Source organism: Melanotaenia boesemani, chromosome 8 (assembly GCF_017639745.1).
Source record: "Melanotaenia boesemani isolate fMelBoe1 chromosome 8, fMelBoe1.pri, whole genome shotgun sequence".
In the NCBI taxonomy this organism is placed as follows: Eukaryota; Metazoa; Chordata; class Actinopteri; order Atheriniformes; family Melanotaeniidae; genus Melanotaenia; species Melanotaenia boesemani.
The window spans coordinates 3,666,568-3,693,003 of record NC_055689.1 but is presented as its reverse complement, the minus strand read 5'-3'; the positions used below and the strand labels follow the sequence as shown (position 1 = coordinate 3,693,003).

The 26,436-nt window shown below is 44.0% G+C and overlaps 1 protein-coding gene across 2 annotated transcripts in view; it reads left to right on the top strand.

The window, feature by feature from the left end:
* Positions 1–25,887, top strand: part of LOC121643799 (homer protein homolog 3-like) — a 44,602-nt gene extending 18,715 nt beyond the window's left edge. For both annotated transcript variants that reach the window (XM_041991349.1, XM_041991348.1), the window contains 5 exons: positions 835–968; positions 17,884–18,040; positions 24,027–24,134; positions 24,253–24,333; positions 24,875–25,887. In XM_041991349.1, coding sequence (XP_041847283.1) covers positions 835–968; positions 17,884–18,040; positions 24,027–24,134; positions 24,253–24,333; positions 24,875–25,060 — 666 coding nt within the window. In that variant the 3' untranslated portion in view covers positions 25,061–25,887. The remainder of the gene's footprint in view (positions 1–834; positions 969–17,883; positions 18,041–24,026; positions 24,135–24,252; positions 24,334–24,874) is intronic.
* The last annotated feature ends 549 nt before the right edge of the window (positions 25,888–26,436 follow it).

Here is a 26,436-nt window from a genome sequence, read left to right as displayed (position 1 = left end):
CTTGGCCCAGTCTTGACGTTTTATCTTGTGTGTCTTGTTCAGTGGTGGTCGTTTTTCAGCCTTCCTTACCTTGGCCATGTCCCTGAGTATTGCACACCTTGTGCTTCTTGGCACTCCAGTGATGTTGCAGCTCTGAAATATGGCAAAACTGGTGACCAATGGCATCCTGGCAGCTTCACGCTTGATTTTCCTCAGTTCATGGACAGTTATTTTGCGCCTTGTTTTTTCAACATGCTTCTTGCGACCCTGTTGACTATTTTAAATGAAATGCTTGATTGTTTGATGATCATGCCTCAAAAGCTTGGCAATTTTAAGAGTGCTGAATCCCTCTGCAAGACATCTCCCTATTTTTCACTTTTCAGAGTCCGTCAAATCTCTCTTCTGACCCATTTTGCCAAAGGAATGGAAGTTGCCTAATAATTATGCACACCTGATATTGGGTGTTGATGTCATTAGACCACACCCCTTCTCATTACAGAGATGCACATCACCTGATATGCTTAATTGGTAGTAGGCTTTCAAGCCTGTACCGGTTGGAGTAGAACAACATGCATAAAGAGGATGATGTGATCAAAATACTCATTTGCCTAATAATTCTGCACACACTGTAGATTTATCTTCACCACGGATCGTATCTGTGACTCTTGACACATTCAGAATGGAGAAACTACAACCAGAAATGTACACTAAACATTTTATTTACTCAGATTAAACTTACACATTTAATTTCTGCACAACTTCAGATAAATATACAGATGTGTATTTGTACACACACACGATATCTGACAGTGACCCTGGTCCATAGGAGAGTCCATTTACTGATGTGTTTCTCAGGACCTCTCGGATGAACTCCAGTCTCCACCCATGATGTGTGTGAACGGACCGGAGGACAAGCTGTTTCGCAGCCAGAGCGCCGACATCACTCTGTCTGCTGAAAAGGAGCGCATTAAGAAGATGCTGTCTGAAGGGTAAGTCATACAAAAACACAAAAACTGAGACCAACAGACATCCAGTTTGGTGAATGTGTTCAACCTTTAAACCGCCAGGCAATTTGTGCTGTTTTTAATGAAAACCAGTCTGTAGCAGCTGAAGCTTTTAATCCCTGTATAAACTAGTCTGTAGAAGCTGAAGCTTTAATCCCTGTATAAACTAGTCTGTAGAAGCTGAAGCTTTAATCCCAGTATAAACCAGTCTCCAGCAACTGGAGTTTTTAATCCCAGTATAAACCAGTCTGTAGCAGCTGAAGCTTTAATCCCTGTCAGCATCAGACATGTGTACATATATAGTCACCACATAATCCATGATTAAATAACCAGGAAAACATTAAGTTACATACAAATAAAATAAAATTAATCATCATAAATCAACAGTGAACTGGGATTGCCCTCTGTTACAAATGTGCGTAACATCACCATGGTCTGAAATTAAATCACTTAATCTCCTAATCCATGGTATCATCCCCTTTTCCTTTTTATTCTACCCAGTTCTCCCACTTTCAATAAAAGTTCTCCTCCTGTAGCCTCAGTATGTGTGTATATCTGTCCAAGTCTAACTTTTCCTCCATGGTTTTCAGCCTTTGCTCCTTTGTAGGTGGGTCAGTTTTGTGCCACTCTCTTGCAATGGTCTTCCTACTGGCTGCAATGTAGCACCTTTATTAGATATCTGTCCTGACCCTGGGCGTTTTCTTCTGTCAGATTCCCCAGATATAACACCAGACCTGTTCTAGGTAACTCATACTTCCTTTAATACCTTCCATATGTCTTCCCAATATTCCTCCAGCTTTCAGCATTTTCAGAATATGTGTGTGTGGTCCGCCCCTTCCTGTCCACATGACCTCCAGCACCTCTTCTGTTCTGGCGCATCCCTTTTGTCTTTGGGGTTATAAAACACTGTATGATGTTCTTCCAGATGAACTCTCGCCACATTCTTGACCCAGTGGTTGAATGCTGCACCGTGCACATGTTGTACCAGGTCTGTTACACCTATCCTACAGTCCTCTACTCTGTGTATGTCTCCTTTTGTTATTAAGTAGTAGTCAATTCTAGAGTAGGTTGAATGTGGGTGTGAGAAATGTGTATAATCCCTATCTAATGTATGCATGTCCCTCCAAATATATGGGATTCCTAGCTCTTTTAGTTCATAGTTCAGGTATCTTGAGATATGTGTCCTAGTCCTCCTTGTACTTGTGGTATCTAGGGCATTGTTTAGAATCACATTGAACTCCCCCCACAAATCAATATTCCCTCCATTTCCATCGCTATGACATCAAACAGAGCTTCAAAAATTTCTTCTCACTATCTGGTGGTGCATAAACTTTAAATAATGTGACCATTGGTCCCTCCATTTTCCCCTTGACCACCACATATCTTCCCTCTTTGTCATATATTTCTTCGATATTTTCTAATTTTATAGAGTTCCTTATCAGTATCGCCACCCCTCTCCTACGACTCCGCTGAAATGAACCATAGAACATGTTGCTGTAACCGTACGTTTTCAGTTTTTCATGTTCTTGGGACGACATGTGTGTTTCTTGTATAAAAATGACCTGCATTTCCTCTTTTCTAAATTTTGTTAATACTTTCCCTCTTTCAATCAGATTGTTCATACCATTGACGTTTAATGACACCATTTTAATTCCCCTATGTTGCATCACATTTTCCTTCTGCACTTCTTTCGGTTTCCTCCATGTCACAAAACAAAGTAGAACAACAGCAAGCAAACAAAAACAAACCAAACTTGGTCTTCCAAGGCATTTGGGAGTTTCGAACCTAACCCCCTATCCCCTGCTGGTGGGTGGGGGGTAAATCCCCTACTAGTGAGAGGCCCCTCACTAGTGGCAGAGATCTCCTTTTTATGTGGTCTCCCAAGCTCACCATAAGTGTCCAGCATTTTAATATATATCAGGGCACCTGGTCAAAGTCTTCTTCACACCATCTTTTTTTAGTTTACAACCCCTGTTCATAATATATGTACCACGTGTGAATGATGTATGTGGTAAACTTGAGTTCCCTCTGGCCAGTGGATCTGCAGTGTGTCCATTAGAGACTGGAACCGGATTGTATTGTATCTCCAGTTTAACATCTTCTGCCAGTACGAATTCTGTGTGAATAAGTTTATCCACATATCCCTGGACGGAGTCTCCCTTTATTCCCTCCTTAAGCCCCCAAATGCGGATATTATTCGTTCTCCCTTCTAAGTAATTCAGTTTCGCTTTAGCTTTCTTTGTTGCTCCAGTGAGATCTTAATATCGTGGACTTCTGTGCGCCACTCCTCTCCCTCCGTCACGCGTTGTTCCAAAATTTCGATGTCTTTCCTCTGCTCCCGCATCCCCATGTCCACGGTGTCAAACTTTTTATTTGTTTCTTATCTGTAGCTGTCCAGCCATCGTTTCATCTCTTCCCCTAGTTTGTCCATGAGCTCTTTCAGTTGTCCCACACCTTCAAATGCTCCTCTCCAAATGTCCTCAGTTTGTTTGCTAACTTTGTCCAGCTTGGCATCCACGTTGTTCTGGCCCGTTTCTATTTTAGCCACTTTAACTTCTTTTCAGACACACATGGAACTTTCTGCTCACTGGTTGATCTTTGGCTGCTCCTTATTGGACATTACCATCAATCTAAGCTCTCTGATTGGTGGAAAGTTTGACAGGAAGTGGCTTCATCATCATGTCCAGGTCTAAATAGAGGTCTCTTAGCAACATAGTAGCAAACCTCCTGGACAGGATATAAATGCCTGGGCCAGTGTTCTGCAGGTTTTAGACGTTTCTCTGCTGACTCGAATGAAAGGATCGTTAAGAAGCTGGTGCAGAACGTGACAACAAGCTGAACCTTTTTATTTGAATTAGTGGTGTTGCAACAGGGAATCATCTAAAACCTGCAGGATCCTTGCCCAGGAGGTCCACCGACCTGTTTGCCCGGTAGGTGAACTGCAGGGGGTTTCAGGTTTCCTGTGAGGGACTTCAGGTGGCCCAACACCAGACAATATGATAGAAGAGAATATGCAGAGGTTTTAATGGTTAAACCCACATTATCAGCACTGAGAACCACCAAACCTCTTTGTATGAGAGTTTCAGAAACTGCATCTCATATCAGTTTTAGTCCAGATTCAAAACATACTTAGTTTTCAGGGAATGAAGTTGCTCCTTTTTACTTGATATCACCTGGTTCGGCTTCATTAGAGTCTGATGTGATTTTATCTGTGAAGTCTTCAAGAACACAAGGAGGGCCTTGTTCTGGTGTTGACTCACAGACATCTCTCCATTCAGGCTTTTCAGACGAGTGCTTTAAAAACCTCTCAGTCCAGTTACACTGACAGAAAGTGGCTGCTGAATGGTTACCATGGTAAATAGTTGCCAAGGGAACAACCTCAAAGCTTCCAAGGTGTAGAGGGACAAAACAGAGGCAAAGGATCAGATATAAAGAAGAGCTTTATGTTTATCTCATTATTTGAGGTACTGATATTAAAAGTCTGACAGAAATTCACTAAATACTGTATTTATTGGTCTTTACTGGCATTAGTGTCTGTCATCTTAGTCAGTGTCCATCATGCTCTAGTTATTGCACCTGGTCTATGATGCTAAGCTAACATATGTTTTAGGATCTGGTAAGGAGATGTGGAGTTGCTCTCAGTTCTTTGACATAATGGCTTGGTCTCTTTGGTCAGCTCTGCCCTCTACGGACCTGCCACTGCAGGTTGTAGTCTCATCGTGCATTGTATGCTGTTGGAGCAGCTCAGTGAATAACCAGGCCAGCAGTGTTTTATCACACTCCAAAATCTTGGCAGCAGTACAGTTACAGCTTGAATTACTTACCCTAAATTCAGATGGTGACACATCAGCACAAGGAAACTGTTTGAATCTGCTGTATATGCATGTTTACTATCACTGCTTCCAGTTCTGTCAGGAATGGATATTTACTTTACCTTCAGTTACTCTGCTTTACATCATCAATATGACTTCACCTTTAGGAGCTCCTCTAAAAGGCTCATCAGCAATGAAAAGAAAGAAGATTTGGTAATGCCATTCTACTCTTCCTGCACCAGTTAATATAAACGTCCCATCCACGTTACCAGGTCCACCTTCTAGTACCGGGTCGTCCTCTTCATCAAGACCAGCTTCTAGTACGGGGTCGTCCTCTTCACCAGGACCAGCTTGTAGTACCGGGTCGTCCTCTTCACCAGGACCAGCTTGTAGTACCGGGTCGTCCTCTTTACCAGGACCAGCTTGTAGTACCGGGTCGTCCTCTTCACCAGGACCAGCTTGTAGTACCGGGTCGTCCTCTTCACCAGGACCAGCTTCTAGTACCGGGTCGTCCTCTTCACCAGGACCAGCTTCTAGTACCGGGTCGTCCTCTTCACCAGGACCAGCTTCTAGTACCGGGTCGTCCTCTTCACCAGGACCAGCTTGTAGTACCGGGTCGTTCTCTTCACCAGGACTAGCTTGTAGTACCGGGTCGTTCTCTTCACCAGGACCAGCTTGGAGTACCGGGTCGTCCTCTTCACCAGGACCAGCTTGGAGTACCGGGTCGTTCTCTTCACCAGGACTAGCTTCTAGTACCGGGTCGTCCTCTTCACCCGGACCAGCTTGTAGTACCGGGTCGTCCTCTTCACCAGGACCAGCTTCTAGTACCGGGTCGTTCTCTTCACCAGGACTAGCTTGTAGTACCGGGTCGTCCTCTTCACCAGCACCAGCTTGTAGTACTGGGTCGTCCTCTTCACCAGGACCAGCTTCAAGTACCGGGTCGTCCTCTTCATCAAGAACAGCATCTAGTACCGGGTCGTCCTCTTCACCAGGACCAACTTCTAGTACCAGGTCGTCCTCTTTACCAAGACCAGCTTCTAGTACCGGGTCATCCTCTTTATCAGGACCAGCTTCTAGTACCGGGTCATCCTCTTTATCAGGACCAGCTTGTAGTACCGGGTCGTCCTCTTTTTTTTTTTTTTTTTAACCTGTCCTGTCCAGCATGGTGGCAGCAGAATGATGGTCTGGTTGTTGTGTTGTTCCAAACAAATAAGCTTTGCCAAGAGGAGCTTTATTGGTACAAGGCTCCTCTTGATAATAATAATAATAAGTATTATTTATTTATTTTGATTTGTGGAATTTGCTGGACCTGAATAATGAAAAGAAGTAAAAAGGAAAGTAGAAAAAAGGAAGAGGAGACAATGATCCAGTAGACAGAAGCAACGAGCTTCAATCCAACCTAACACCAGACAAGCAGCTGCTACACCTGTACAGAAACACAACAGAGAATTTCCTACAGCTTTCCTACAGGAAAACAAAACTGACAATCATCAGGAGTTCCTAAAAAAAAAAAAACAACAACAACACATACACAATAAATAAATAAATAAAATAAAACCAAAAATGCATTATGACAACAATCACAGTACCACAAACCCACTGGAACACTCAGTGATGTGTCAGCATGCAGAGGATGAGAACTGAAGGGATGAGTGTGATCATGCAAATGTGTCTAACCTCTATGGAGGCTAAAGGCAGACTAGGGTGTCCCAGAGACCCGGGCCATCAGCAGCAATCCTAGAACAGGAATCCCAGCCACCCTACCACTAAGACTATCCGGGACCCAGAGTGGCAGAGTAATGCCCTGAGGGAGACATTCCCAGTAGACTAGAGGATAGCGAGCCCCAATTCCGGCCCCTCGACCACCACTACCACACCCCATCTAAATGCAGCAGACTGGGCATCCACCCCAGGGCCAGCAGCACCCCCATAAGCACAGCTAGCTCAGACCCCGGCCCATGGGGCAGCCACCTCCCTCTGCCCACCCCTGGTGGTGCCCAGGAAACAGCGGTGTGAGAGGACCCCATTTCCCTCACCTCCCGCTGGCAATAGTAGGGACCTGTGTTCTCCAGGAGGCCCCCACAACCAGGACGCACCAATCCCAGAAGGCACCCACCCAACACATGTCTGCGGGGAAAGGAGAAGAGGAGGGAGGAAGGAAGACAGTGGGAGACCCAGACCCACTGCCCATCATCCCTGGGCCCACACAGACCTCCCCCAAAAGTCCATGTGGGGCCCCAGACCCCCTCAGCTCCCCAGACCAATACACCCCCCCCTGCCCCCAGACCACACCCTGGGTCCCGGGGCAGCAACCAAACACTAGGGCATGCACCAACCCACCCCTTGATGGCAGACCTCCTTGGATATTACAGCTGCTTCATTTTGTCTGCAGTGTGGCAGTTTGCTGGCCGTGGTTGGGGCATCCTGCATTGGTTCTGCCTTTGTCAGGTGGACCAGCTCTCTCCCTCACTCTCACTTGCTGCAGTAACAGGCCAAACTGCCTTCTCCATCATCTGAGAGTTTGGTGTGTGGCTGCGGTTCCCTTCCTCCTTCGGATAGGGCACATCTAGCCCGTGATGCCACATGCTTTATATATGAATAAACTCACCTAATTTTGTGTTTGTAGACACGAATGTTGGCTGTGCGCTGTGAGTAGGATTTTGCTCCAACGTCTTCTGTCTTGTACGGATCTATTTTGTAAGTACTGCCTGCTTATTGGAGACATCCTCCCTGCTGGACTCCACCCTGTCTGGACCTGATGGCTGCAGTGGGCTCCTGCAGACTTGCTCGGTTTGATTTTGTTTGCATTTAGATTTGTTGTTTTGGACTTTATGTGCTTTTGTTAACAAGTTGTTTTTTGTTTTTTTTTTTTCATTCAGGGCCCCTGGCCTCTAGTAACTGGAGGGGACTACTAGTGGCTCTTTTAAATGTCAGAATGTCAGAAAATGTCAGAAATGTCAGAATGTCAGAAGAAAATTTTTAGGCAACACTATCTGTTGTCCTGGTACAGGTAAGAACCTGCGGTTCTTTTTATATTTACTGGGGTGAAGTTCCCCAGTTGGCATTGTCCATCTTACCCTCTCACTTGCCACGACTCACCACACCTGTCGTCGCCAGGACTGCACCATTCCTGCACCATTCCTGCACCATTCCTGCACCATTCCTGCAACTTTTAAAGTTAAGTTACATTTTTAAAATAAACATTTTCTCTGAACATTTATTTATTAACTGTTAATCCATTAGTCTGACTTTTTCTTTAAATGGACATATGAAATATATAATGGCTAATATACTGTATATTAAATAAATGATCATTCATTCGACTCATAATCCTAAGTTCGGGACATGGATCAATCATGACATGATGTCCCACACCGGATCAGTCTCAGGAGATGATGGGGGGTGATAAACTGGGACAGTGACGCTCTAGTGTTTTGTGTTCAAGCCTCCAGTGTTGTTCTCCTGAAGCATGTCTGATGACAGACAGCCCACCACGCACCAATGAAAACACGGCGACACATTTTACAATGCGTCTTGAAAACATCTCCACTAACGCTGTCCAGCTGATGAAAGCTTTTTCGCTTTTGAGGACATGGTGGAGTATCGGGTGCAGAGGACGTTAATGTGGCGTCTGTTTCTAGGCAACCGTAAACGCCACATGCAGGCAGCGAGCACGGGGGTCCTGCCTAGATCCCACTCACCAGAGTATTTCCTGTGTTTTATTTAGTCCATAATTGTTCAATTTAGTGTTGATGTCTGTGTTGCAGATGTGTATTGTTGGACATTTATGAAAATACGTAATAAATTGTGTTCAATACGGACCGTCCCTACTGAACCAATAAAATGTCAAGAGAAGACGTTTAATTATAAAATAAGAAACAATTATGTATTTTACGGGATGGTTGGCAACCCTACTGCTAGCTTGAACTACAACTGCTTTGCTGGATACCAGTACCCAACCAACTGCTAAACCTGTTAGCACCTGCTGCTAAATCAAATCGCGTTTTCAAAAAGTGCTGCCACATGTCGAATCTTCATCATCACCGGACTAATTTCTTACTTCATAGTGTAATTGCAAAATAAGTAACCTTGTCATTGCGCAGCTGCTTCGTTAGCCTTCTTTTTTTTTTCTTTTTTTTTTTTGTTGTTGTTGTTCCTTTTTTCAGCCCCAGATGGATAATTCCTCTTTATAACGAAGCCCAAAGAGGTGGAGGACGCTGCAGGTAGGTCACGCTGGTGGCAGGTAAGTGACGCTAATGCTGTAGGTGACGTAGTTCCGGGGAGACAGCAGATTCAAACTAGGCGGGCTCAAACATTTATGCTTTCATTCAATTGTATTTTGTGCCAGCCTAATCAAAATATTCTTTAAAGTGGGAAAATAGTGTCTTTAAAAGGTACACTCTGGAGCACAGCGGGGAGGATAGAAAATGCTGGTCTCAGAAAGTCGGTAAAATCCCTCACCGAGGGCTTGACCCGTCTCTCGGAGGAAAATAAGAAGATTAAGGAAACGGTGAGTGATCTGCAGGTGGGGCGCATGAGAGAGAACCTGGTATTTGCAGGGATTCCAGAGCAGACGGAGGAGGACCCCGGCTCGGCGGGAGGAAACCCGGGTCCAGCAGACCAAGACCCATTGTAGCGAAGTTCGTCAGCTTCAAACAAAAGGAGCAGGTGAAGAACCAGGGCCGCGAACTGAAGGGAAGAACTTTGGAGTAAATGACCAATATCCGAGAGAGATTCTGGACCGACGGAGAGTCCTGTTTCCCATCAGGAGGAAATCTATCACTGAAGGCGCTCGCGCTGTCATCGCTGTGGATAAATTATTTATTAATGGACAGCTGTACCGCGACCCGGACATCACTCCGTGGCTCTACTGACTTGGTATGTGCTTTAATTTTCCTGTTTTCTCACTAGATCATGTTATATCCATAAAACCACCATAAAAGATAATTTAGTTAACAGTAAATCCACTGCCCGTCTCCACTACACTGATCTCAACACAGATGTGTTTTTTAAATTACTTTTTTCCTTTGGCACTGTCGCTATTTTCACTCTTTACACTTCTTCTTTTCGACCCTTTAACGGTTATTGGTAATCTCACTTGTCATTATATTATTTACACATCAGCACTTTTCATGATTCACAGGAACACACACAGAACAGCACAAGCGCACATACATCCCTGTCACAACCAGCTGGCAGATACACATGCACGCGGAGAAGCAGTGGGATGCACGCACACACGCTTCAGTAATATGCATATAGCCCTCATTTCTGTGGTTTGTTCATGAACGAACTCACATTTGTCACTTGGAATGTGCGTGGTGCTGGCACAAGGGAAAAGAGGTTAAACATTTTTAATCGTTTGCAAGAAATGAAAGCAGATATAATATTACTCCAAGAGACTCATTTATCAAACTCAACAATAGATCTTCTCTCAACAACCCAGTTTCCACACGTGTATTCAGCTTGTTATAATTCTAGGCAGAGAGGAGTAGCAACTCTCATTAATAGAAGGTTAAATTTTGACATAGATAATACAATCATAGATCCAGAAGGCAGATTTATAATAGTTACATTATCTATTAAAAATGTTAAGTTATGTATCGCAAATATATATGGTCCAAATGTTGATGATCCCTCCTTCTTTCACTCCCTCTTCGCCTCACTCTATGGTCACTTAGATAACACATTAATTATAGGAGGTGATTTTAACATTATACTGGACAAACAAAGTACCACAGGAGCTCATCGAGTCTGGAAATCCTCAGAAACTGTAAAACAGTACATGAAGGATTTTGGTCTCTGTGATGCTTGGCGCTCTCACCATCCCACACTAAGAGAATACACCTTCTTCTCTTCAGTCCACCATTCCTATTCTAGATTAGATTATTTCTTAACTAGCAGCTCGCTGATGAATGACATGTCAGAAATCAGAATCCATCCTATTAGCATTAGTGATCACCCACCAGTATAATTCACTCTGAGAAATAAGAGCAATAAACCAGCAACTAGAAACTGGAGATTTAATACGTCATTACTTAAAGATCCTGAGTTTATCAGCTACTTTAAAAAAAAAATGGTCCTTATATCTAGAAAATAACGACTTGCCAGAAACATCAGCGTGTGTTCTTTGGGAAGCATGAAAAGCATTAATGACATGGAAAATAATTTCTTTCTCTTCTCATAAGAAAAATAAGGAAACTTTGAGAATCTCAGAGTTAGGACTCAGAATTAAATCCTTAGAGGACGCCTTTTTCCCGGGGGCGCTGCCAGGGGCGGGTAGGGGAGGTGGTTGCCCCGTGGGCCGGAAACCGGGGCGGTTGGACTGATGATGGGCTGCTGATCTTGGGGGATGCCCAGTCGGCCGCATCTGGGTGGGAGGTGATGGGGGGTGGCTGGGGATGGCGGTGAGGTGGCTGGGGATGGCGGTGAGGGCTGGATCTGGGGCTCGCCATTCTCTGGTCTGCCGGGGATGTCTCCCACAGGGCATGGTGGGAGGGAGGGGGGGCTTAGGGAGTGAGAGTGGGAGGGTTGTATACTGCGTGAGTGTTTATATTGTGTGGGTGGGGGTGAGGATGCATGTATGTGTTAGGATGAGCAGGAGTGTGCAAGGATATAGGTGTGTGCATGTGTTTCTGTGTGTGGTTGGGGCGGGGTTAAGTGCACTTGTGGGGGGGACCTGGGCGGGCCTGGGGGGGCCTGGGGGTGGTGTGCCGTGGGTCTGGGCTCTGCCGCTGTCCCCATCCTCTCATTCCCCGTTAGGTATGTGGGGGGTACCTTCTGGGGTCGGTGGTGGCTCATTGGCTGTGGTCCCTGTATGGCCCGGTCGTGGGGGTTGCCACTAGAGGCTCAACATCCAGAGGGAAGTTTTGCTTGGGGCTTGCTGTCCTCTGGTCCACCTAGGGTGTCCCCCACGGGGCATGGTGGGTGGGTTATGTGTGACATGACTGTGTGATGGTGAGTGCTTGTGGGTACGGTACAGGGGAGGGTGTGAGTGTGGGGTTATATGGGGTGCAGATTGGAGTGGGTGGGGGAAGGGGGTCGATGGCGCCCTGGTTCCCGGGGTGTACGGCTGGAACATCGAGATTCCCATGTTGCAGGCCCTCTGCCTTTGGGGGGTGGGGTGGCCGCCTCTGGGCTCCTGGGGCCCTGGGCCCTTCGCTTGGGCTGCCCTGGGTGGCGGGTCTCTGGCGGGGCCGGCAGCTGCCGATCTTGGCCCACTGGGACCTGTGCCCCAAGACCGTGGGGGGCTCTTGCTGGGGCTCTCCTCTGCCGCCCTTCGGGTGGGGCTGGAGTTGTCTTCGGGGTGGGGTAGCTTAGGTTAGTGCTCCTGGTCGGCTGCTAAGGGCCCGGGTCTCTGGGCTGCCCTGGTCTGCCTCTGACCTCCTTAGAGGCGTGGTCGCATTTGCACGAGCTCACTCACCACTTTTCATCAATGATCACTCCTTATTCCTCATGCTCTGCATGCTGACACAGTCACTGAGTTGTCCAGTGGGTTTATACACTAAGAGATAATTCTTTTTTTTATTTTTCCTGGGAGTTATTATCTGGTCGCTGTTATGCTACTTTCATGTTATGCCTTTTTGATTTGGTTATTATTTAAAAACTCTTAATGACTAGTAGCTCTGTTTTTTTTGTTTTTTTTTATGTGTGTGTGTGTGTGTTTCTGTTTTTGTTTTTGTAAAAGTTGTAGGAAATTTTCTGGTATGTTCATGTACGGGTTTAACAGTTTGTTGTCTGGTGATGGTGTGGATTAAAGGGTCGTTTCCTTCTGTCTGTGATGTTTTTGTCTCCTTTCTTCTTTCATTTTTGCATCTTTTTGATATTTTCCATTATTTCTGTCCCTTCAGGTCAGGCCCAGCAAGATTACATAGATTCCATGATTCAAAGTAAATAAATAATTAAATGAATCAGATTATCAAGAGGAGCCTTACCCATAGGCCTCCCTTTGGCAGAGCAAATTTGTTCAGTACTATACAGCAACCAGATTATCATTTTGCTTGCTATGATGCTGGACAGGACAAGTTAAAAAAAAAAAAATAATTTTATATAACAAAGCCCATTAACCACTTACTGAAGCAACCTTTTTCCATAGGGGTGACGGGTCCTAAGCGGTCGCTTAGTCCGCTTAGTGGCAAAACCAGCTCTGGACCCAACCCAGGTGTTAGTCATCTTAAAGGAATTGTATAGCTGTTCCAGAAACACTGATGGCATTTAAGCAACCTGATGGCTTGCTTAATGCTGACATTTTGCTGCGTGATCAGTTTGTAGAGCATGTGCTGGACAACGCCCTTCGCCTGGAGCTCAAACAGTTTGTTCATTCTCATCCTGTTGCTACCCTGCTGGAGGTGTGTGGAGAGGCTATCTGGTGGGAGAGGGAGGGATTAACAAGTGGTGCAAGAAAACGTAGCCACTCCCTCCCATCCATGCATCCATCCATCCAACCAACCATCTTCTGCCGCTTATCTGGAATCGGGTCGTGGGGGCAGCTGCCTAAATAGGGAAACCCAAACTTCCCTCTCCCCGGCCACATTCGCCAGCTCATCCGGGGGGATCCCGAGGCATTCTCAGGCCAGCCGCGAGATGTAGTCTGTCCAGAGTGTCCTTGGTCTTCCCCGGGGCCTCTTGGGTGGACATGCCTGGAACACCTCACCAGGGAGGTGTTCAGGAGGCATCCTGACCAGATGCCCGAGCCACCTCATCTGCCTCCTCTCGATGTGGAGGAGCAGCGACTCTACTCTGATCCCCTCTCGGATCACCGAGCTTCTCACCCTATCTCTAAGGGAGAGCCCGGCCACCCTGCAGAGAAAACTCATTTCAGCCGCTTGTATTTGCAATCTTGTTCTTTCGGTCAATACCCACAGCTCATGACCATAGGTGTATAGGACCATGCATGGTTTACAAAATGGCGTGCATGGCAGTTCTTGGTCAGCCCCACCTACCTCCACATGCTCTGAACTTGATGAGCTGATGTAGCTTTGGAAGCAGCAGCATGAGCAGCTTGAGCAGCTAACTCAGACTGTTGCCAGCCTGTAGACTTCTTTTCCACAGGCACGGCCTGCTGGTCCTGTGATCTGTCTTTGGTGTTGACAGCCCGGTTATTTTTCCAAGGAGTGTAATTGTAAGCAGGTTTGCGCTCGTGTCATTTGTGCGGCTGGCCAGTCTTCTGCCATAGCCAGTCTGGCTAACATTCAGCAGTCGGAAAAATAGAACTCACTGAGCGGTTGAGCCACAGCTCAGATAGGGGTTTAGCAGGTCACAGGGAGCAGCTGCAGGCATTCTGTCCAACCATGGACATTGTTATGGGTGTTTTCTTGAACAATTTGCACCTTTGGGGGTGCAATTGCCTTCAGTCCTGTCATTGGTTAAAGCTCCAGGCTGCTAATGGTCTTTCCATCCCGTACATTGACTAGTTGGAGTTGGACATCAGTCTTTGTGATAAGGTGATCCCGCGTTGTGGTCAAGGACCCTACTGGCACTGGATCTTCCGTTCCTGGGATTCTGAGGATAAATGTCAATTGGCATTGCTGCCAGGAGATTTTTGGGGCCAATGGCTTCTTTCTGTTCAACTTACTTGCTGTGATGCAATTGCCTGGTCCAGTCATCAAGGCCCTGCAGCAGTCACCAAACATCATGGTCCATTAGGAGCGCAAATCCCTGGTGGACTTATGAAACTTGTGGCTAGTATATGCCCCAAACAATTCTCTTGTCAGGCTCCACTTTTTGAGTCTGGTCTTCCAGCTGGGCTGCTGGCCTCCCCATGTCTGATCCAGGTTGTAAGGGGGATAACTTACATTTATGTCAGCAATGTAGGGACCACAGATGTTGTCCTCTATTCACAAACTCGCCTTTGGGCTTTGAGTTTAGCAGACTTTGTCAGTCCCCATTAACCAGCTCTTGGAGATCCCAGGTCAGGTGATACGGGAGAGCAGCAATCCTTATACCTCCCCAATAGTCCTGGTTAGGAAGAAGGAAGGCAGCCTCCGTATGTGTGTTGATTACTGCCTGCTTAACAGCAAGACAAGGAAGGATGCTTTTCCTTCACCTCGTATTGAGGAAAGCCATTATGGCTTATTGGGGTCCCAGTGGCTCTCCACACTGGACCTGGCCAGTGGTTACAAACCAGGTGCGTGTGTCAGAACAGGACAAGTCAAAAACAACCTTCTGTATGGCATTTGGACCTTTCGAGTGGAATGGTAGGCTGTTTGGGCTGTGTAATGCACCCAGTACTTTCCAGCGTCTCATGCAGACAATGTTCGGGGATCAGCAGTGTCAGTCTCTTCTCCTATATCTGGATGACATCATTGTCTTCTCCTCTTCAGTCTCCCAGCATGTCCACTGGCTGGATGTGGTTCTTGATTGTCTCCAGAACAAAGGCCTGAAAGTGAAGCTTGAGAAATGTGTGGCCACAGACCCAGCCAAAACCAAGACAGTGGCCAGGTGGCCCCGTCCTACTCATGTCTCAGAGCTTTGTTAATTTTTGGGCTTTGCCAGTTATTACAGGAGCTTTGTGAAGGGCTTTGCCAAGTTGGTGGGTCCTCTCCATTAGTTTGTGTCATAGTCGGTAGGCACGAAGTCCAGAAAGGAGTCTGGCCAGGCATTTTAAGCTGCATGGACTTCAGAGTGTGAGGGGGACTTTGAGGCTCTCAAGTCAAAATTGACTTCTGCCCCAGTGCAGGTTTATGCAGATTTTTTACATCCTTTCATTTTGGAGAGCGATGCTTCCCATAGTGGACTAGGAGCTGTGCTTCCACAGGAGACTGGCGATGGTGTTAGGCGTATTGCACATTGTTGTGGCCTTAGACCAACGGAGCGTAACATGGCTAACTAAAGCTCCATGAAGCTAAAATTTCTGGCATTGAAGTGGGCCACAACTGAAAAATTTAGAGTATCTCTTGGGGCACCGGTGTGTGGTTTATACAGATAACAACTCTCCCAGCCAAGCTGGGAGCAGCTGAGCATCACTGAGCAGCTCAACTTGCTGCTTTTGATTTCACTACCAAGATAACTTGGTCAGGTCGCAGCAACACAAATGCTGATGCGCTCTCCTGCCAGCCTACATCAGTCACTACCTTGGCCAAGCGGTTGTTGTCTGGCACCCCTGTCCCAGAGGCTCTGCAGTCTGCCCCTTTGCATGCTCCTGTGTTAGTAAATTAATCAAGGGGGACTGTTTCTGCCATTCTATTCTACATCTGACCTGTGCATCACGCAGGATGCTGACCCCTTCCTGAAATATTTTTTCAGGTATTGGAGGAGGCAGGTCCACCCCACTCCAGAAGAAAGTCAGCAGCTCACTAAACCTTCTCTGGTTTTGTTAAAACATTGGGGTATTCTTGTGGAGAAAAATGGGGTGGTCTGTTGGTGGGTTCAGTGTTCAAATAGAGGAAAGCAGATGTTGCAGTTAATTTTGCCATCAGTTCTTAAACAGGATGTCTTGACACAGTTACATCAGGAACACGGGGGCATCAAGGTGTAGAACACACCACTGAGCTGGTGCATCAGCACTGTTATTGGCTCAGGATGTCTCCAGCAGCAGTCTCTTCATCCTCCTCAATAGACCCACAAAACCCTGCTCAGTCAATTCTGCAATGCCCACCCACTTAGGGGCTGAGCAACACGCAAATATGCACCATCTCCCTCGACCTGTGGACCAGCATGGTGATGTCCTTGGACCCATACGCACAGTCCGCCATCTTTCGACCTTGGCATTAGATGGTGCTGTTTTTCTGAACATCATTGGGTAGAATTAGGTAAAAATTATATTTGACAAACTATTTGTATATAAAGTGTATATAAAAGAGGTATAATAAGAGATATATAAAGATGATCCTTGAAAGTCAGACATTACTGCCAACCTAAAACCTTCATTTCCTTCCCACAGCCAGGCAGCCATTCAGGAAGCTCTGGCTGCACTAACAGCTGGAACCTGCTCAGTCTTGATTGGTCAATAGGCAAGGATCTGGCCCAAGACACGCCTTGAAAGGCTCCCTCCCTCATTTACATAACGAGGTAGAAATGCATAAGGAGACGTTAAAATATAAAAAGGAAACAGAGAAATGAATATGCTTGGAAAAGAAAATGTAAAATAGCAGTAAACTAACACAAAATAAATATAGACATAAAAACAAAGGAAGTAAAAAAATAAATAAACTGAACTGCAAATGACAGAGAAAAGTGAACAAATAGGAATATTAACACAGCTGGAAATGACAAAATAAATATACATTTGTGCCATGTTTTATAGGTTTCGTAAAAACTATTTTTTATTTATTTTTATTTTTTATATTTTCTTATATAATTTATTGCTACATCAGTTTATTTATTGAGCCATTTTTATATTTCTGTATTTATTTTTTGTTTTGACAGTTTCAGTCCTCCATAGTGGTACATTAACATATTCAGCCTGTTGTTCTGTCTGCTGTTGTGTAGTTAAATTAATTGCCTTTCCAGATTAAAAGTTGTTCTTGGTCTTGGATTTTATTAAATAAATTTCTAAATAAATGTGATTTATAGTCCAGTGCAACTTCTATAAGTTTTTTCCCTCTTCGTAACATATTTAATGACTGATGCCACTTATACTCCAGAAAATATGTTAGCCATCAGAAGATGCTCCACTGTGGTCATAAAGGGATGGACATGGTCAGCAACAATACTCAGGTAGGCTGTGCTGGTTAAACCAGGCCACGTTGGTACTAAGGGTGGGCCAAGAAAATCTCCCCCCACCATTACACCAGCAGCAGCCTGAAGCGTTGATCCAAGGCAGGATGGATCCATGTTTTCATGATGTTTCCAGCAGATTCTGAGCCTAGCATCTGAATGTGTAACTGAAATGGAGACTCATCAGACCAGCAACGTTTCTCCATCTTCTATTGTCCAGTGTTGGTGAGTGTGTGTGAACTGTAGCCTCAGTTTCCTGTTCTTAGCTGGCAGGAGGCACCCGGTGTGTCTTCTGCTCCTGCAGCCCATCTGCTTTGAGGCTGGACTTGTTGTGTGTTCAGAGATGCCGTTCTCCAGACCTTGGTGGGAACCAGTGGTTAATGTTTTCTTTTCCGTTGTCGTGTGTTATGTCATATATTTGTGTCTTTCAGGTCTGTCTGTGAGATGAACATGGAGGCTGAGTTCTTCACTCTGCAGGACAGCAACTCCAAGTTGGTGGCAGCTCTGCACGAGGCTAATGCTAACGTGGAGCAGTGGAAAAAACAGCTGGCGGCGTATCAGGAGGAGACTGGTAGACTCAGAGAGCAGGTCAGCTTTAATACTGACACTTTTAGAATAGTTTCTGGGTTCTATTTAAACATGCCTATGTGCAGGAGAAGAGGAAAATCAACCCATAGTTTATAGCAAAGCATTGTTAATCTGGAAGGACATTATTAAATGATTCCTTGTCTCACAGTCAGTAGAAGAAATGTTATCGTCATAACATTTAAAATGATCTGTACATAAAGCCTAGATTAAACTAAATGTGCTTATTATCATATTTATATTATACATTTTATTCAATATTAGGTCATAAAGGATCTGTTAGAGTAACAAGGAAAGATAGATCGGTTCATCCTTATACTTTACATGGAATAGCAGATTTACATCCAGTGCTGTGTAAAAGTCTTGAGCCACCGTTATATATTTTTATTTTGCCAGAGAAACTCAAATTATGTACAGTAATTTATTGATACATGTGAGCATAAATATGAATATGAGTTAGTGTTTAGTTCTAAGGAGTTAAAAGTAAAATATTTTATCTCAGCAGCTTTATTCTTCATCCCAGTCTGATCCATAGAGAGGCTTTCAGTTGTCAGGAATAGTTCTCCAGGATTTTCAAAGCTCTTCTTTGGATGTTTCTGCCTTTTGTTCTGTTCTTTGTCTAGATTATTCCACACTGCTTCAGTAATGTTGAGGTCTGGCAAGGCAAGTATGTCTGTATGTCACATTTCATGTACAGGACAATTCAAAGTGCTTTACATAAAACATAAAAGGCATCACAGCGAGGTGCAGAAAGCAATACCAAGTGCATTAAAAACAAACTTTAAAATAAATAAAAGAAAGAAAAAAAACTAGAAAGACAAAAGCTCAAATAAAATAGATAAAATAGACAAAGTTCCAGTGTGAGGAATCAACAGATGTTCTGATAAAAGGCAGCAAATAGAAAACTTTTTACCCTGATGTAAAACTGCTGAGTCAGCGGACCTGCAGTTTACTGGGAGTTTGCTCCACATGTCAGGAGTATAAAAGCTGAGGGTTCTGGGGAGGATCCGTCCCGCCATCAGACCCGACGAGGTCCGGGTTCTGGGGAGGATCCGTGCCGCCATCAGACCCGACAAGGTCCGGGTTCTTGGGAGGAGCCGTCCCACCATTGTTATTAAAAACCTTCAGAAAGCCTGGAAAACAATTTTGGAAAATTGCTTTTAAGGTTACAATGAAGTTCAGTTCATTTGAAAGAAATTTGAAGAAATGAGGGCCGGCTCAAGACTTTTGCACGTAGTTCTGTCCAGAGAAGAAGCTGGACTTCCTAGAAGTCCGTAGTGTAGCCAGCGGCGTACTGCTGGTCGGACAACTCATCCCTACCACCAAGAAGATGACGAGTCCTGCTGGAATCAGCTTCCTCATGATAAAAGAAGTCTACCTCAGTTCTGTACATGTTACAGGATGTGTTTCTTGCACCATAGGGGAATCTTGGAAAAGTTTATAGCACCTCAAGCATGAGATGTGTCAGCCAACTGAAAAGATAAAATGGGACAAAGACATCTGATGCTTAAGGAGCAAGATTTTTCACATGATGATTTCAGAAGTTGTTCAGCCTCAGTTGTAGTTTCTATTGATTTTATGATGTGGGGGGTTTGGGTAAGTTTACAGATGGGGTTACCAAGGCAATGATGCTAAATGAATGTTGGAGTAAATCTGAGGAAAATAGCCATGTGATTACTAACACCTCGACAACTTGTCTAACATCCACATTTTGTTTCTTTTCAAACTGTGCTCCTTAAACACCTGAATGATGTGTCTTACTAATGATAACACCTGTGATTAATTACGACAGGTTGTCGTTGTAACAGACCATCTAGCTCCAATATTTTGGGTTTTACAGTAGGATATATGTCCCTCCAGGGTTACCATAAAGTAAGCTGATTATTTTTGGGGAACAATAAATCGGTGAAGCGGCTGCTAAATGTACCTGATGTCCTGACTCAGTTAAGTGAACACACTGAGCTCAATCCAAATTATCTATGTTAGACATGTGCTATAGTCATTAATGAGCTCACCCATGATGTTGAAGCCACGAGTTAATTATCTCCCCTTACAAAAAAAAGCATGCAGAGCACATGTGAACAATGTGGAAATATGTGTAAATGTGCTTATATGTGAAATTCATGTGTTTCCTCTGATGTCAGCACAGAGACTCTGTAAATATGTCTGATTTCATACATTACTATAGAAACCTGCATGGTAAAAGCTGATTGTCAGATCAAGAGTACCATAGCTTTGTAACAGCACCAGACACTCAGGCTGGTGAATGGTAAGCCAAACAGGGCAACATCTAAAACCTGCAGAACAGCGGGCCATGTAGGACCAAATTGAATAGCCCTGATCTAAAACAGGACAGTGGCCTTCGAGGATCAGAGTTTGATACCCAGAATTTTTTTCAAATTAGGCTGCAGACATTTTACTACTAAAGCTTTAATCAAGGTGTTTTTTCCACACTGGCTGAACCAGTAAACTAAACAGTTCAATGCCATATTTTACCACAAAGCTCTTCTGTTGGAGATGCCTCTCCATCCCCCGTCTTCAGTCATCAATTACATATACTGTCACATTTGCTAGGAGATGATTCCTGTAGAAAACCTCTCTGATTCAACCCTCTAACACCTCTATCTCTCCATCATAGCTACATATTACAGTGCTGAATTTCACTTCTGTTTCATTCCTTTGACCTCTGAGACCAGGAAAGTAGATCCTAGAACTCCAATCCTCACTAAGACCAGGAAAGTAGATCATAGAACTCCAGTTCTCACTAAGACCAGGAAGGTAGATCCTAGAACTCCAATCCTCACTAAGACCAGGAAAGTAGATTCTAGAACTCCAGTTCTCACTAAGACCAGGAAAGTAGATCCTAGAACTCCAGTCCTCACTAAGACCAGGAAAGTAGATCCTAGAACTCCAGTCCTCACTAAGACCAGGAAAGTAGATCCTAGAACTCCAGTCCTCACTAAGACCAGGAAAGTAGATCATAGAACTCCAATCCTCACTAAGACCAGGAAAGTAGATCCTAGAACTCCAGTTCTCACTAAGACCAGGAAGGTAGATCCTAGAACTCCAGTCCTCACTAAGACCAGGAAAGTAGATCCTAGAACTCCAATCCTTACTAAGACCAGGAAAGTAGATCCTAGAACTCCAGTTCTCACTAAGACCAGGAAGGTAGATCCTAGAACTCCAGTCCTCACTAAGACCAGGAAAGTAGATCCTAGAACTCCAATCCTCACTAAGACCAGGAAAGTAGATCCTAGAACTACAGTCCTCACTAAGACCAGGAAAGTAGATCATAGAACTCCAATCCTCACTAAGACCAGGAAAGTAGATCCTAGAACTCCAGTTCTCACTAAGACCAGGAAGGTAGATCCTAGAACTCCAGTCCTCACTAAGATCAGGAAAGTAGATCCTAGAACTCCAGTCCTCACTAAGACCAGGAAAGTAGATCCTAGAACTCCAGTCCTCACTAAGACCAGGAAAGTAGATCCTAGAACTCCAGTCCTCACTAAGACCAGGAAAGTAGATCATAGAACTCCAGTCCTCACTAAGACCAGGAAAGTAGATCCTAGAACTCCAGTTCTCACTAAGACCAGGAAGGAAGATCCTAGAACTCCAGTCCTCACTAAGATCAGGAAAGTAGATCATAGAACTCCAGTCCTCACTAAGACCAGGAAAGTAGATCATAGAACTCCAGTTCTCACTAAGACCAGGAAGGAAGATCCTAGAACTCCAGTCCTCACTAAGACCAGGAAAGTAGATTATAGAACTCCAATCCTCACTAAGACCAGGAAAGTAGATCCTAGAACTCCAATCCTCACTAAGACCAGGAAAGTAGATCCTAGAGCTCCAGTTCTCACTAAGACCAGGAAGGTAGATCCTAGAACTCCAGTCCTCACTAAGACCAGGAAAGTAGATTCTAGAACTCCATTCCTCACTAAGACCAGGAAAGTAGATCCTAGAACTCCAGTTCTCACTAAGACCAGGAAAGTAGATCCTAGAACTCCAGTCCTCACTAAGACCAGGAAAGTAGATCCTAGAACTCCAGTCTTTACACTGGCCTCCTGCTGTTAGTTTACAAAGACCTGAAAGGTTTAGGACCAGAATCCATTCAGGATCTTCTGGTTGGTTATAAAGCAGCCAGATCTCTCAGGTCATCAGGGTCAGGTCTACTTTCTGTTTCCAGAGTCAGAACTAAATGTGGAGAGGCAGCGTTCAGCTTTTATGCTCCTCACATGTTGAACAAACTCCCAGAAAACTGCAGGTCTGCTGACTCAGCAGTTTTACATCAGAGTTTAAACTTTTCTATTTGCTGCCATTTATCAGAACTGCTGTTATTTCCCCACACTGGAACTTTATTTCTGGCTTTTTATCTGTTTTATTTTAGGTCTTTTAATCTTTTTGTTTTTTCTTGATTTTATTTAATTTCTTTTATTTCTTTTAAAGTTTGTTTTTAATGCACTTCTTATTGCTTCCGACACTCCGCTGTGACGCTTTTAATGTATTATGTAAAGCACTTTGAATGGTCTTCTACATGAAATGTGCTGTACACATAAATTTGCCTTGCCTTTGCACTTGGCAGATATTTTAATCATTCTCACCATTTTACTCTGTATCAACAAATGAATTCTTTTTGGTGAGAAGCGTATTTCCTTAAGACCAAAACAGGTCCCTCTGTCTGAGAAAGAGGATCAGTTGGCTAAAATGGTTCAAGTCTCTGGGGTGGGTTGAGAGGGAAAAAGGTTTGTAGGACAGCAATATCCTACTTTCAATGCCCCAGTTAGGAAAAATGAAAAATCACCAGAGGGAGCTGGCAACCACTCACTGGTGTTTTTTTCCTCTTTTTCTTTCTGCTGTCCTCACTTATCTACACCACACATAGTTTAAAATAATCCTGCTTGCTGCAGGGCTCCAGGGCTTCTGAAGGGTCTGTTTTCCTTAGATCATAGACGACTGCACCCTTCACAGCTTTGCATGTCTCTTTCAGTCTTAATTAGTGAGGAACAAAGGAAAGTTACACATAATCTATGTAAAGCCTTGTTTCACCCAGCTGGTCTGGGTCAGGACAGGACGGGTCCAGATGCATTTCTTTGTGTTTCTGCAGACACAAACTGGGAAGGTGACAGAACATCTGAGCCGTCCTACTTTTCGGGGGCTCTCCAGTATGTGTCCCAATCTTACCGATCAGACTCTAAAAGGTGGAGCTTGACATGCTGCAATTGATTGATTTGTGGAAAGAATCACCCCTACCTGTGTGACTCAACAATAAGAACAAAGCAAAACTCTGCTAGATCACCAGCCCTCCGGTCGATAGCTTTCCTTTTGGATCAGGGGTTCCCAACCTATTTTCCTTGGAGACTCTCTTCATGCAAATGCTAAAAAGCCATGAACCCCCTTCCCACCCCGAGTTGTGACCATGATGCTTTCAAAAGTGAGATTCTCACCATAAATAATGTTCTCCGACTGAGTCCTGTTCTTTGACAGAGCCAAGGTTAAATTAACAACATATAGCCTTACTTTTTTTCTTAAAATAGGGAAAATGTTTGTAAATTAATCACAATGGTTCTGAATGTTCAAAGCCTTGGGACCCCCTGTGCTTGTTGGGGGACCCCCTTGGGAGTCCTGGACCCCACGTTGGGAATCACTGTTTTAGGTGATTAATGGAAATTTTCCAGGCATTTATAACCTGTCCAGGAGGTTTGCTACTATGTTGCTAAGAGACCTCTATTTAGACCTGGACATGCTGATGAAGCCACTTCCTGTCAGACTTTCCACCAATCAGAGAACTTAGATTGATGGTAATGTCCAATCAGGAACAGCCAAAGATCAACCAGTGAGCAGAAAGTTCTATGTGTGTGTGAAAAGAAGAAACATAATGCTCCTCTATGGCTGGAATAAAGCCCAGACATGCTGACTCCATTAGATTCTGGTGTTTTGGTGCAAACCTTTATCTGGTGTAACAGACTCTATTCATTTTTATATGGTTTTCTAGGTGGCTGAACTAGAGGCCCATGGAGGTCAAGGACCCAGTGATTTACTTAAGGATGAGCTGACACAGTCCCTAGAAGAGCTGGAGGCCTTACTGAAGGCCAAAGATGAGGTTGGAGTAGTTGTTCTTTTCTCATCATTAAGTTCTCAGATAATAGAGAATAATTTAGAAAAATCCTAAACCATCATGATAAAAGAAGCCCGGTGATCAGTTCCTGATTCCTTTTCAGGAAATCCACATTTTGCAAAGCAAGAAAGCAGAATACCATGAGATGGAGCATGACAGGGACGAGGCTATCCACCGATTAAGGGTAGGAGGGATTTAATCACACTTACTGACGAACAGCGGGATAACAAAATGCTTGTTAATGAGCAACTTACGTCACTGTGGCTTTGTCCATCATGTTGGGGGAACCTGGTTACTGTTTCCATCCACACTTTCAGGTTTCTCTGTAGTAAACTAACCAGTGAAACCAGTAAGCAGTCCTGAATGTGTGACGGAAACAGAGGATGAAAATCTGTTGCTTCATTTCCTGTTTAGAGCCGCTGGTCACAATAAAATACCCGTCAGAAATTCTGAATAAGAGAGAGATGGATAAGATGATGGCCACTGCTATGGTTCCTCCAACATGGCGGATCAGTCCCACAGTCTCGTGTGTACGTTCTCTATAGTCTTCTGTTGGGCAAGTATTTATTAATGGTTCAACCATCAAATCAGTCCTGATTCATTCCTCCCTTGTTTCTTATGTAACTATCGGTTACTAATCATTAGATACTTAATGAAGTCTGATTACATATTTATGCAAGCCATTTGTTCCCTGGGATCTAATCCAAGTCTCATGTCGGCTTCAGGAGTTGGAGATGCGAAACTCTGAGTTGGAACGTCGCATCCAGAACACAGAGCAGAACCTCAGTAACTCTCTGGAGGAGCGGGATCGTGTGGACTCCGAGATCCACAGGGCGATAGAAATTCTGGACATCAAGATCTTTGACCTGAACGACCTGCGGCAGAGTCTTGTTAAACTTATTGACAAATAGAGAAAGGAGAGGGTAGAAATGTAAGCGATGAGAGAAAAGAAAACAGACAGGGTTAAATTAGCCTTGGCTACGGCAGGCTGGAGCTGCTCCCCATCCTTCTCAAGCACAACAACCACTTTAGGTGCAGGAGGGTTGCTCCATATCTGTGTTGAACCAGTGGCTGTGCTGCATCATACCTGGTAGTGCTTGTCCAGTAACGCTTCATGTTGCTATTAAGGGTAACATTCAATGCAATATACCAACTATAAGGTAAGTGCTTGACCATGCTAGACATTTAAACTGGTGCTTGTGGTTTTCATGTCTGACTTTTCTAAACAAGGTGAAAGTGTAGTATCAATATGAATAAGAAGCCTTGTTTTTCATCTTTATAACAAATGATCACATACATATAGGAGCAGCATACTTAATTAAAAATGCAAACAAAAGTTAACATTATAAAACTACTGTTTAGAGTTTTCCATGTTTATGATCCTGCAAAAAATCATTATTACTGAGAAATTACTCAAATATATTATGTTCTGGAAATCTTGTAGTTATGTTACATTCATAATGTGATAAGTTTTAATATGTAATTTAATGAAAGGGAGAAACTGAGTGGTGTTAGTGTTTGATCTTAACGTAATTCAACAACACAGACTAAAAAGAAACAGAAGTTAAAATGTTGAGAACAGAGTGAGTAACTTGTCCATTAGCTTGTCTTTTACTGGATCTTTATTTAGGTTAATAAGACGTATTTACAACCCCAGTTCTAAAGAAAGTTGGGACTCTGTGTAAAATGTAAATAAAAACAGAATAATCAGCTCATATTTTATTCCCAGTAGCAGATTGTAGCAGGATGAACCATGTGATGAAAATATGAGCTGATAGTGAATCTGATGCAGCAACACGTCTGAAAAAAGTTGGAACAGGAGCAACAAAAGGCTGGAAAAGTACCTGGTACAAACCAGAAACACTTGGAGGAGAATTTGACAACTAACCAGGTTACCTGGTAACAGGTCAGTAACATGACTGGTATAAAAGGAGCATTTCAGAGAGGCAGAGTCTCTCAGATGGAAAGACAAACAGAGAGAACTGGAGTTGTAATTATTTTCTAAGCTAGAGTAACCAATAAGAATATATTAATAACATATTTTAAGCATTTTAAACATTTTAGTAATGATATAGTGATGACAACCATAGGAAAATAAAATGACTTATTTTGAGAGTTTAGGTGAAGCTTTAGGACGCTTCAGTCTCAGTAACTGAGTCATCTAATAGCAAAACCACATACATGACAACCTTTAAGTGATAGCTGCACATTAAAATAAACAACCTGCTGTGACTTGATGTGATGCAAGAAAAAACCTTTTCTGCCTTTCTTTACTTTTACTTTTAGC